At 43.5% G+C, this 13860-nt stretch overlaps 1 protein-coding gene across 1 annotated transcript in view; it reads right to left on the reverse strand.

Moving 5' to 3' along the window:
* The window catches only part of DNER (delta/notch like EGF repeat containing), a 274139-nt gene that overhangs the window by 139005 nt on the left and 121274 nt on the right, over nt 1–13860 (reverse strand). The window contains exon 5 of the mRNA XM_084779181.1: nt 268–413. Within this exon, the coding sequence (XP_084635307.1) occupies nt 268–413 (146 nt within the window). The remainder of the gene's footprint in view (nt 1–267; nt 414–13860) is intronic.

The raw sequence follows: 13860 nt of genomic DNA on the forward strand, positions 1-13860 counted from the left end.
CGAGCCTGAGGAGGGAAGTGTCACAGTTCCAAAACCTGAGAAATAAATGACCGTGATGACTCTTGCTCTCTTCCATGTCTCTTGAGTCTTCTAGCAGAAGAAACCTCCACTCCATACTAATGCGAGAAGATCTGTGCTTAGAATTTACTACAGTAACTTTAAAAGTCATATGGAAACTCATATATCTATATGTTGACCACATATACATAATATATATTTGTTTAGTTTTGTTAATATATATTTAGAAGCTACCAGGCGTCCCCTTACCTCTGATGGCTTCGTGGCACATTTTCCTTTGCCTGAACACTCTACGTCATCCGAGCGGCTGTCCCCAGGCACACAGTTGCTAGCCTTCACCATCAGAGTTAGACGCAAAGCCACAATAGATTTAGCAATGGAATCATTCACAAAACCTAAAAGAAAACAGCACAAAAGGAATTGTAAGAAAGCTCGTCAAACACACTTTCTACAAGACTAGAATTTTGCCTAGTCAGAATTCACACGGGTTCAGATGCACACAGAAACACTCGGGGATAAACAAAGCACACAGCTTCTGTCCATTCAGAGCTCAGGTCCAGTCCCTCCAAGCATCATGGGAAACTTCCAAAGGCAAAGAGGAGACGCATCGGGCACATCCATTATCATCTTGTTTCACCCCTGTCCTTGTCCTGTGAGAGACACTTCGTCTGTGCTTCATCTTCGAATTCAAGTTCTGAGTTTGCATCCTGGTCTTCACCCGCAGAGAAAATGCATATATTACTCAATGCTTCCTCCTCCTGGGTATGTTGGGTAATCAAAAGTTCTGGAAATTTCTGAAGGACCCACCTTGCATCAGCTCACCCCAGTGTGTGCCATACTGGCACTTCATTGCCAACTCACATCTTTCTGTTATACTAGCTCCAAGGGATCCGACACTTTCTTCTGGCCTCTGCAGGCATGCACATGTGTGCACACACAAAAAAAGAGTGCATATGTGTGTGTGTGTGTGTGTGTGTGTGTGTAATTATTAAATATATATAAAGAAAAATGAAAAGTTCATTCCTGTGTATAAGCCTGTGTATATTCATTCATAGTCATGTGTGATTTAATTGTCATATAATGAAACTTCTCAATTCGCTTCAGGTATCACAACTTCATACAGACTTTGGCAGGTAAGATATCTATATACGTAGTTCCAGAAGGGTTTCATGGCTACCATACGCAAAGTCTTTTAACAATCTATTCCCCTCACTGCAGTAAACTAAGAAACTGGGTAAGAAACCGAGTGCCTTGGGTCTGCCTTGCCTGTATGGCGGCCAGCACCCTCTCCTTAAGGATGGTCACTTTAGAACATGTTGCTTCTGTAGATGAGAAATTAGCAACTTTCCAAATAGAGTGTTCTCAATTTAGACTTCCTTGCACCCCAGGGGTGCTGTGTGTTATTACTAAGGCTCATTACCACAGATTTGTTTAAAAAAAAAAGTGTTCCTGGACCTGCTAGGCTCACTTTTTATTCTTTCAAATGCTAAATGGAGGGCAGTCACAGAGCACATCATGAGGGAGGCCTTGAATTGGGGAAAATGAAAGGAGTTCCGAGGTGAGGTGCCCAGATTCCTCGGAGTCCCTGATGGCACAAGCGGCTTGTCAGGAATGTTGATGAGGCCCTCAGCTCCCAGAACTAACCCTCCCTCACAGCTGTGGGAAGTTAGTTCCTGGGCTGCACTCCTAATTTCCTGAACACTGACACTATACCAGCTCCCCATGTGCCCTATAGGATTAGGATAGTGACCATCCCTTTCCAAAGACACTGTGTCACCTCGGGGTCTCTGTGGAGACCAGCAACCGGTTTCCAGCACAGAGTGGGGTTTCAGTCCATGGGGAGCAGGCGGCTGTCTTCCTGGCACTTCCTATTGAACCTCTATGGTACAGGCTTAAGAGAGGAAGAAAAACAGATGGCTCGGTCCACTATGCAGAAACACCCTGCTCACCCCAACTCTACAAACACTTGTACGATATTCCTTCTTCTCCCACTCTGAAAGCCACTAAGATCCAGGCTCTGATCTCACCTCACCTGGGGGCTTTTCCTTAATATTCCAACCCATCCTGAGCTTGGCTGGGTCGGCCCATGCTCGCATTTATATCATACACCACTCCCTGACTATTTGCTGCTCCTACCACCCTCACTGTCCTCCTTCCTGGCAAAGAACAAGCCATGAGAAAGAGATGGGTCAAGACATGGGTACACAGAGACAAAGCAGCAAAGATGGTGCCCAAAAGAGAGTTCCAGAATTCCTTATGGAATACGAGCTATGTCCACTGGGGAGTGGGGTACAGGTGCATGTCGTGCACATTCATGTATACGCATCTCCATGAGGAGGTCTTGTAGCAACCTCAGGTGTTGTTCCTCAGATGTTGTCCGCCTTTATTTTTAGGCAAAATTTCTCACTTGCCTGGAACACATCAAATAAGCGAGGCTGGTTGACCAGCAAGCCCCAGGAATCCAGCTATTCCCCTCTTCCTACCTCCAGGACTGAGAGTGCATTATCACCACGCCCAGCTTTTATTACATAGATCCTAGGGTCAAAGTCATCTGCTTTCAAAACAAGCACTTCACCAACTGAGCCACCACACCAGCACGTATTCCATTCAAACTCTGAAGAACAGTAATCGTTGGAATGCACAAATACTAGGTTATTATCAACTTACAATTACCCTGGGTAGACAAAGGGTGACTGATAAACACTGAGATCTTACCCCAAGTAACCTTTTTAAACATAAAATAATAAAGTCAAAATATGGCATCAGTCATTATGAAAAGTATTTTTCATGTCTTTGCTTTGTTCTAGAGTTTCACATTAAATCCTTTTAATTTTTAAAAATCTACATCATCTGTTCACTAAGTATTTAGACCACATAATGTTCTACAATTATATAGAACAGGCTTCCTTCCAAAGATTATATTTTAAAATTCTATTCTACTAATAAATTCACTTAGCCAGGAATAACTCAGATAACTGCATAGTTAAAAGCACACAAGGTGTAGCTTTCTACATAATTTGCTTCTGGTTCCTCAATGAGAACTGACTTAGAGGCCACGTCTACAAATGAGGAGGCCAAGTGCACTAAGAAAATAAAGCCGAGCCAGGTGGTGGTGGCGCACACCTTTATTCCCAGCACTCAGGAGGCAGAGGCAGGTGGATTGATGTGAGTTCAAGGCCAGCATGGTCAACAAAGTGAGTCCAGGACAGTCAAGGCTACACAGAGAAACCCTGTCTCAAAAAAAAAAAAAAAAAGAAAAGAAAAAGAAAAAGAAAGAAAGAAAAAAAGAAAGAAAACAAAGACCAGTGACTCTTACTTTCTGTCATTCTAAACTTTTCAGTCAAAAGTACTGGTCCCTTAATGAATGATGAAACTAACAGCTTCAGCCAAGCCCTGTAGTGTGCAGGCTGTAATCCCAGCTGCTCAAGAGGCTGTAGGATGCTCACAAGTTCAAGGCCAGGCTGGGCAATTTAATAAGACCTTATCTCAAATACAATGCAGAATGAGAGCTGAAGCTATAGCTAAGTAGGAGGAGAATTGCCTGGCAAGCGCAGGATGGGTTCAATTCTCAGAAATGAAGAAAGAAGCTTCAAAATCTTATAGAACATTCTCCAAACGACATTATTGCCAGACCCCAATATGCATGACAAAGGATCTGTGATTTGGAGGAGGATCCTGGCAGACATGTTTTTTGAAAAAGATTCCCTGAAGAGATGGCTGGCGGTGTTAAGAGCGTGTGACGCTCTTGCAGAGGACCTGAGCTCAGTTCCCAGCACCCATATTGCATGGCTCACAGCTGCGTCTAACTCCAGCTCCTGGGAATCTGAGAGCCTCTCTGGACCCAAGGGCACTTGTACTCCCATATGTATTACACTCACCCACCCACACCCACAGGAATGCAGAATTAAAAGATTTCCCCAAAGTAATTCAGACAATTAAGAATCCGGTAGAAAAAACTCATCTAAGCAGCACCACAATGTCACTGAAGTGACAATCGTTTGGGATGAGAGGAACCCATGTGAGCCTCGTAGAGTATATTTTAGTCACGTGTTTTGGAATCCAGGCAACTTATGTTTACTCCTATGCTCACTATATATGTCTGAAATTCCCAGTGCAACTCAGAAAGAAAGAAGTCTGTGTTTGCCGTGTACGCTTAATAAGACCATGAGTATCGAGGCCTTAAAGGCCTTACTAAACTATTAATGAAGCTTTACCTGCCCCAATTAAATGTAGGAATTAGCTATAAACTAGCAAGCTAACTAACTATGCCTGAGCTCTGTCCACCTGAAGACCACACTGCCTATGGTTACCATCTTTAATTATTTAAAAAAAATCATCTTTCTAAGCAAGCATCTTCCTCTGCTGCCCATATTTATGAATTTTTTTTTGGTGCAGTATGGAAAAAAAGCACTTGTGTTTTTAATTTGCACTAGAGGCATTTCTATAAACAAAACCTTACAATTTGGGGGCTGGAAGGGAGGAGATGGCTCCGTCAGTAAAGTTTGTAAACGTGCAGCCCTACGTTCAGAACACACTTTAAAAAGGAGGGGTGAAGAATAGCCAGGTACAAAGATTCTGCCCGTAAACCCCACACTGGGGAGGAGATGTGAGATGGCCCATGGTGCTCGCTAGCCAGCCAGTCTAGCCAAGGCTGTGAAATCCAGATTCAGTGAAAGAGTGTCCCAAAAAATAAGAGCAATTGGGATTGGAGAGATGGCATAGGGATTGACAGCAATGGCGGCTCTTGGGGAAGGCCTGGGTTTGATTCCCAGCACCCACATGGAGGGTCACAACCATCTGTATCTAGGCTCAGAACACCCATGCCCTCTTCTGGCCACTAGAGGCACTGCATGCATGTGTTAGACATACAGACACGCGCAGGCAAAACACTTAAAATAAAATGGGAAATTTTTTTAAATAAATAATATAAATTTTAAAAAGAAAAAAATAATGAGAGTAATTGAGAACAACTTATGTCAACCTCTGATCTCCACACATGTATGCACATGCGCACACATATATACACATGTATGAACACACACACACACACACACACACACAGGAACACGTCCCCACATAAGTGTGCTCACACATGGATCACTGTGTTGTGCATAAAGAAATCACAAAGAATAAACAACTTGAAACATATCTGGTAAAATTTCTACATTTTCTTTTTTTTTAATGGTATTTTTGGAAAAAAAGAATATTTCACTGTACTGTTTGAGAATTTCACACATGATACAAGGCATTTTCATCAACTCCATTCCTCCCTCTACCCTCCTGCCTCATATGCACCTCTCATGTGCTCTTCTCTTAATTAAACACACACACATACACACACACACACACACACACACACACACACACAAGCACAGTCCAATTAGAGTTGACCATGTGTACAGGAGTGTCACGCTGACCACATGTGCAACCTCTCAGGAGACTTGTCCCTGAAATGCTGTTGAGATCTCACAATGGGGTCAAAGCTGATGGTTAAAACACATGACACGGGTAGTTGGGAATCTCACAGCTTATGTAAACTTGGAGCTCTCTGATGATGGTTGGCAGCAAATGTACAGAAACAGAGAAGTTTAGTACAGAAAAGGAGAAGACGGACAGAGTGAGACTCCACACTGAGACGAGAAACACAGGATCTGTAAGTAAACTGAGCTGTCTGGTTGCTTGGTTTGGGGTTTGGTTGGTTGGTTGGTTGGTTTTTGTTTTTTGAGACAAGGTCTCTCTCTATAATTCTGGCTGTCCTGGACTTTACTGTGTACACAAGACTGGCTTCAAACCCTCAGAGATCCTCCTGCCTCTGCCTCCCAAGTGCTGGGACTAAAGGTATGTGCCACTACACCCAGCCTGTAAACTGAGTTACACATCAATACCAGGGCATGGTCATTCTTAAAAAAAAAACAAAACTCCTGTAAGATGTTTTCAATTGCAGAACTGGCGAGAAAATGTAAGGTTTCTGTCTGTTTATCTTTCTTCTTTTGGTAGAATGGTGGTTTGGATTTATGGCCTGCTAGATAATTTGCTTGTGTACTTTTGAGTTTTTGAGACAGGATCTCCGAAGTACCCAGGCTATCCTCCTGCCTCAGCTCTTGAGTACTTGAACTGCTGATGAGAGCCACCACACCCCACAGCGAGATGTCTTGGGAAGCACAGAGAACTACGGGGCATTGGAACTATGACTGTATCATAAAAGGGAAAGTCTGGTCCAGTAGGGGGGGGCAGGGGAGTGGGGGGAGGGGGAGGGGGCTGTCTCACATTCTGCCAAGTTCAACTTGCCATTGAGATCCTGGAAAGGGTTAAAAAAAAAAGGGGGGGTGGAGGAAAACAGACATTGAGTGGCTTGCTTCTCTCTGGTATGTGACTGGATGATTTCCCTACTGAGGTCTAAAGCCATAATGAAGGCAACTCTCCACAGGCTGTCTAGGGATCTGTTAACACCCCCAAGTACTAGTTAGGATGACAAATAAAATTCGGGCTTCCCCTCACCTCCCCGTTTCTCCTCTCCTGCCTCCCCATCCTCCCAACACAAATGCACACAGTTGGCTCTTGCTGCTGCCTAGGGGTGCTCATTAACGCAGTAAGAGTGCGTTCTCCAACAGCCCCCCCTTGGTGCAAATGAGAAGCGAAGGAGGGCCCAGCCATTATCCTTGGAATGCAGTGGTCAAGCATCAATTAAAGTGCAAGGAATGGCTGGCTTCAGGCCATTAGCTGTTTATTTTACTGCCTTCTTCTCTAAGGCTAATGCTAAAGAGTCTTAAATGGACTTTGTAGTTAACACCTCATTGGGAATAATAGCAAAGGGGATTTGCACATCTCACTTCAGTCGTTTGCTTCAAGATCATTTTCCTTCCTCTTAAAGGGAAAGCGTACATGGAAAATAAAAATTCTGACCATAAATGTTTGAGTTGTGGGTGCTCAAAATAGATTGCCCCAAGTTTGCCTATTAAGGCTTGGAGTCATTTGGCATAAACCTATAACCTATAAATAGTGTTCTGAACTTGGGAACTCTCAAAGGATGGAGGTTTTCAAATAGCAGCTTCCAGCTGCAGACCTGAGGCTCTGGCGTTGATGGCCAGGAAAGCCAGCTCACAATGACCATGTCTTGTTCCACAGATGCTGCAGGGGAATGGCACAGCTGTGCCAGCCTGTTAAGAAGCCAGGATGGGTTTAGTGCAAAGCATAATAAGTCAGAAAGGATTCTGTGAGCATCTATGACCCAGTACTTGAAGACTAGGCAACATAACCAAAGAAAAACCAAAGAAATCAAGTCTTTTGACAGTGTCAGGCCAGGAGCAAAGAAAGAGCTTGCTTCTGGGTGTGAGCTCCAGGCAAGAGCTAACAAGACACTACCTAACAGCCCTGGGTCACAGGATTTCAGCTGCTCTTCACTCCTTTTTTATATAGAATGAAGTCCAGACCAGGAGGTAAATTAGCAGGAGGCACTAGGTAAGCTTTTTCAAAGATGTCGTCCATGTACTAATACAATTGTGCCACACCCAGTCAAGAGCCTGGTAGCCATCTTTTTATCTTCTCTACACACAGGACTTTGTGCTTGCTGGTCAAGCACTCTACAAACTGCCACATCCCCGGGGCACACGTGTGAGTTTTGATGCTTAGAGATGAACATTGTTTGAGGGGACAGTTTGCCTATGCAGAATATCTCATTTTCTGTGGTTTGCTGAGTAAAACCTAGTCCAGTGTTTCTCAGCCTCCCTAATGCTGCGACCCTTAAACACAGTTCCTCATACTGTGATGATCCCAAGTATAAAATTATTTTCATTGCTGCTTCATAACTGTAATTTTGCTACTGTTAGGAACTGTAACATAAATATCTGAAATGCAGGATACCTGATATGCGACCCCTGTAAAAGGGCCACTCGACCCCCAGCGATCCATCCACAGGCTGAGAACTGCTGAGCTAGCCAAATATGCTTCCTGAATTAGGAGACACAATGACACATGAGCAACAGCCATCATGCTGACTTCTGGCTCGTTTAAATCACCAAATGGGTCACACTTAACCAAATGACTATGGAAATTACATGTTCTTATTTTGCATTAATGGAAAGAATAGATACTATAAATACATTCTAGGAAAAAGGTACAATCAACTGGCTATAACCTGAACATACTTTTATCCTCAATACATACTTTCGTCACATACACCAAAGTTACCACCATCTTCCTACTCAGTTGCCACCCTCTAACCTGCAGAGATCTCTGAAAATGTAATGTCCAAGAGTAGGCTTTAGAAGTCAACAAAAACATACAGATGGGGAGTTCTTCCTGTTAGAATGCCATAGCAACTAGACGCTAGCCTGGAAAGCTGGATTTTTTTTTTTTGCTCGATTTCTTTTCAGAGCATGTCCATGCTATCATACTCCCAAGGCTGGTATTGGGTAGCAATTTCTCTGAATTGAAGTATTCTTGCTTGTACCATTCTACCATGGTAGCCATCTGATTAGCTACCTCTTTATATGAACAAAATACTAATTCCATCACACTCTCTCCTTCTATTCTTTGTTATATATAAAGCAGCGAGGTATTCAGAGCGGCTCACCTTCTAGGAGATCAGGAAGACAAGAAAGAAGCCAAGTAACATGTGTGCCTTAGACTCCTTCTCGAAATAGAAATAATAACAGTACCTATTCCTGGATAGCTGTTTTGACAGGAGGTCTTAATATGAGCAAAGGTTTATTATAGCACAAATAGATAAGCAATTTATGAATCATCATTGTCATCCTCACCATCATCATTACCTCCATCACCATCAGCCCTATCAGCAGCAGCAGCAGCAGCAGCAGCAACAACAACACGAACAAACAATATCTATGTAAAATGAGGCATTCATATTTGGGCTCCTGGAGAAACCAGCGCTGGCTGTTAACTTTGAAACAAGAGAAACTGATCTCTCTGGGAAGTTGGTGCTGTATGGCAAAAGCCGTCTCTTGGTTGATGAGTGGCCATCTTCCCGCTGTGTCCTCCCATGGAAGAAGAGATAAGGGATTATTGGGTGACAAGTGTGCCTTTGCATGAACATCCATTGCATTTATGAAAACCCTACCCTCACAACCTAATCACCTCCCAAAGTCCTTGCCTCCTGATGACATAGCTTGAAATTAGTTTTGACGTATGACTTTAAGGAGACTAGAGCAGATTCTGAATATAACCTAGAGTGAGTCCTGAGGATACGACTCCAGAAAAGTATGTTCCCCTTAGAAAACAGCAGTGCCAGGATACAAGCAAGAGAGTCGCTGAGATATTCCTTTAACTTGGCCCTTCAAGTCAAAGCTTTAAGATGAAATTTTAAAAATGATTTTCATCCTTTAAAATTCTATCTAGAATTTAAAGATAGTGTTTAAATCAAAGTATAGCTTATACTCATGTTGTATAACCCTTTCCTCCCAATTAAAATGGTTCATCCTAGAGAGAGGCTAATCAAGACTCAGGAAGTAAACAATTCACAAGTCCCAGGAAGTTCCTAAAACATATAAAAATCACAAAGCCACTGCCCTGAGTTGTGAAAGCAGAAAGGAATAACTGAGGAGAGGAAATTCTCTGACTGGCCAGCCTTCCTATAAAACTGCAAGACATTGAAAACTCTTTCAGGGATACAGCCTGCAGAAGTCATCAGCTATTCTGAGGGTAAGTTTTTAATGATGCAGCTGCCTTTGAGTCATCATCCATGCCCTGTAAGTAGTCTTAATAAACTCACTGGCCCATTAACCGAGAGTTATGTGTATTAATTCCCTCTAAGTGTTTATAGGAATAAACAAAGCAGAGCTCTCATAGGATAGCACAGGATTAAAAAGACTTTTTTTTATAAAAGACAACAAGCAACCTATATAAGAAAGATTAACTAATATGAAAGACATAATGTTATAAAGTCCTCAAATCATAAAATTCTTCTTTGAAGCAAAATTTACAATGAGGCTTTTAAAATCTATGCTCCTGTCTCTCGCATTAAATAATCTCCATTTAAACATTTGCATGATCTCCAGCTCTCGTTGTACATGAAAGACACATCAGAATTGAACATCTTTTAAAAACGCCAGTCCTGAGAACTCATTAGAAGGACATGGAAATCAATTTGTATTTTCCTTTGAAATCTTGTTGGCTCACACGGAATGTACCATTGAAATTCTCTGTGTATGTAATCTATTTTTCAATGTCTGTTTGATCACTCTCTTACAATCAGTCAGAATTATGTATCATTCAATCTTCCATTCATGCAATTTGAACTCATCAAATCCTAGTAAGTCACTTGTTAAATCACTGTAGCACTCACACACAACAGCCGCCGCGTCCAGTTAATGAATGCCTCTCCATTAATGGCATTACTGTGAATGCCAAAATAATTAATCATTTCTCTGTACTGATGGGAGGGAGATGATAAACGCACACTTAATTGGGTTGAAGGTGACTTCACAAGCGTGGTCAAGAGAATTGGGTTTATGGAATGAGCTTCCTCAAAAGGCTGTTGATTGACATGTTTGCTTTCCTGGCCCTTAGAAGCATCCTGAACACGATCGTTCGATTGCCTTAGTTCTATTTATAGCTCTCTGCTCTGCTTCAACTCAAAATCCAAAGTTTAAGCGGTCATCTGCCAGGCTGTCTGGCAACTTCAAAGTCATATGAGAGAAGGTGCCTGAATGTATAAGTATTTGGTGAAATTTCTAGCTGGAATGCTGTGGGCTCTTGAGCTGTGGGCTCTTGACAATTTTTTTTAAATGTAGAATTTGTTATGCTAAAAACAGAACTAGCTGGTGGTATACTGCACTGAAGCACTCACGGTACACCACGACTTGAGGGAGGGAAACAACGGGACCTTTAGGAGGGCGTGTCTGAATCAGTGGGTTACTTTCAGTCCACATCGGTGTTCTTCTGCATCATGGGGGCTGCCCTACTCATCTCCCCTGGCTTCAAGCAGCTCCCACGCAGCCTTCCCTATCTGCTCCACCTTAGGGGCTCCAGAAAGGCCTCGGCCTGTCCTAGTTTCACTTCAGTTGCTGTGATAATATACTCTGACCAAAAAAATAAGTGACTTGAGGGAGAAAGGGGCTGAACTTCAGGTCATGCCTCCAGCTTGCAGTTCATTGCTATAGGGAAGTCAAGGAAAGAAGTTCAGAGAGCTGGTAAATCACACCCACAATCAAAAGCAGAGAGAGATGAATGCACTCCTCTCTTGCTTGCTTCCTTGCTTGCTCTCTCACTTGCTTGTACTCAACTCCATTTCTCTACTCTTACACAGTTTAGGGCCCCTTGCCTAGGAATGGTGCCATCAACAGTGGGCACCCACTTCAACTAACTTAACTAAGATAACCCCCAAAGCACATACCCACAGGCTAACCAACACCAACAATCTCCCACCGACACCATCTTCCCACTTGATTCTAGGTAATGTCAAGTTGAAAATGATGGCCAACCGGCACAGCACTACTCAGCCCCCTGTCCATCTGACTTATAAATGCCCAAAGTTGTTTACAGAGTCCATTCAATAAGCTGCAAGTTAGACTCCAACACACTTTGTCACCATCCGTGCCTGGATGCTAAGCCTGAAAACACTCCATTTGGCAGTGGCTTCTTCCCTATGGAGCTAAATGCGCATACCTCAGTGGGGATTCTAGATCAAAATGAATGTGTCCTCCATCTCCTTGCCTATAGTAGTTGCTTATTGCCATAAGAAACTCAACAGCCTGGGCCGGGCTGTGGTGGTACATGCCTTTAATCCCAGCACTTGGGAGGCAGAGGCAGGTGGATCGCTGTGAGTTTGAGGCCAGCCTGGTCTACAAAGTGAGTCTAGGACTGTCAAGGCTACACAGAGAAAGCCTGCCTTGAAAAACCAAAAGAAAGAACAAAGAAGAAAAGAAAGAAAGAAAGAAAGAAAGAAAGAAAGAAAGAAACTTAATAGCCTCTACACCAAAACACGTCTGATATCTACCATATCTCTACCATTTTCCATTCTCTTCTTTGAGCTCCAATCTTATAGACTTGCACTTTCTCTGATATTGTATGCTCCCTCCAGCCCTGGGGCATTTGTCCATGCACCTCCTGCTTTTTCTCTCATAGTGTCCCATTGCCTAGAGAACATATCAACTTTGTTACGTTCCCTCAGGGTAGGATCCTCACATCAAGATGATGTCTGCTTTTCAAAATAGACTGTATATCCAATGGAACAGCATGATGATTACCGTAACAACTGTCTGTTTGACCAAATGACCGTTTCTCTAATAATACCTATTGCCCGACCAAAACAAGATCCATGAGTGTGAAATTGAAGGCTCGCGACGGTGTTGCCAGAGCCAAGCAGTATCTAGCTCACAGCAGACATTTGGAAAGTATTTGGGATGACGACTGAGAAATATACAACACAGAACCGTATGAGCCTGAGTGCTATAGTTTCCGTGTGGAAACGCCATCCCTCAGGCTCTTGTCTTTAAATGCTTGGTCCCCAGTTGGTGGCAGTATTCGGGGATGCTCAGGGTAGAGGAAGTGCATCACTGGGAGTGAGCTTGGGGGTTAAAAAGCCTCTAGCACTTCCGGGTCACTCTATCTGCTTCAGGCTTATGCTTATGATATGAGATGTGAACTTTTACATTCCTGATCCTACTGCCATGCTGTCCCTACCATTATGAACACCAACCCTCTAAAACCATAACTAAAATTAAACTTTTTTTTCTATAAATTGCCTTGGTTGTGATCTTTTATCACAGAGACAGTAAACTAATTAATACAAACCCTGAGGAGGTGGAGCCTCGCTGAAGGAGGCGAGTCATCGTTGGGAGCAGGTCTTAGGAGCTATATCCACACCCTGCTTCCTGGTCTACAAAGGTGTGAGCGGAGCAGCCTCTACTTGTACCACCACAGCCACAGGCTGTTACCGTCATGCCCTCCCTGATACGAACAATTAACTATACCCTCCAACTGTGAGCCAAAATAAACCTTTCCTCTCCAAGGCAGCTGCTTGTAAAGTATTTGGTCCCCGTAACCAGAAGAACATCGCTAATACAGTAAGTGTGGGGAACAGCAAACCTGAGGCTATGGGGAAACAATGGAGTGGTGGACCAACACAAGGAGCCCAGAGAAGGCGGCAAACAGTCATGCAAATAATCTAGCTCCAGAGGAGGTGGTAACTAGCAACTGCTCTGTCCACTGAGAAGCAAGCTCATCCAGGAGCTCCTTAACCCTGAGCCCCCGGCCAGCCTGGGTAGACAGCCTCCCAGCACACTGCGCCTGCTGCAGACCAGTCCTGGGAAAGAGCTGACGGAGGGAGAATGAGCTATCCCCACTTAGCTCTCCAAACCCAGTCCTTTATTTCAATGTGACTGCCAGCTGGAAAAGGTTCCTCCCTTCTGTCCAAAGCAGGTCTTATGTATGCTCAGTCTTCTCAAAAAGCCTTGGAGCGGCTGTCTAATTATGACTCCTTTCTGTAATAGTCAAGGTGGCACATTAGAAATTCTATTCCCCTCTCTCTCTCTCTCTCTCTCTCTCTCTCTCTCTCTCTCTCTCTCTCTCTCTTACAACCTTTACGGTCTCAAATTCCCTACCCAGCTTTGTTTGAACAGCCAGTTTTCTCTGCTGGAATATCTAACCGAAGTCATGCGCAGTGTGTAAAGTGGAGGCCCGACACAAAGCAAGACAAAGCAGACCTTGGCTTATATTCTAAACAAAGAAAACACCGCAGGAAACATCAGGTGCCTCTCAGTGCTTCTGGATTCTACTTCCAACCCTAATCGTGGTCCCACCTTAGTAAGATGCCTGCTTGTCACCAAAGGCAGAGGCCTGGCTCCTGGAGTGGAATGCAAGCTTCAGAACCAGGCTTATTAGTAC

The sequence above is a fragment of the Acomys minous genome, assembly GCF_964271855.1.
Source record: "Acomys minous genome assembly, chromosome: 4".
NCBI classification, from domain to species: domain Eukaryota; kingdom Metazoa; phylum Chordata; class Mammalia; order Rodentia; family Muridae; genus Acomys; species Acomys minous.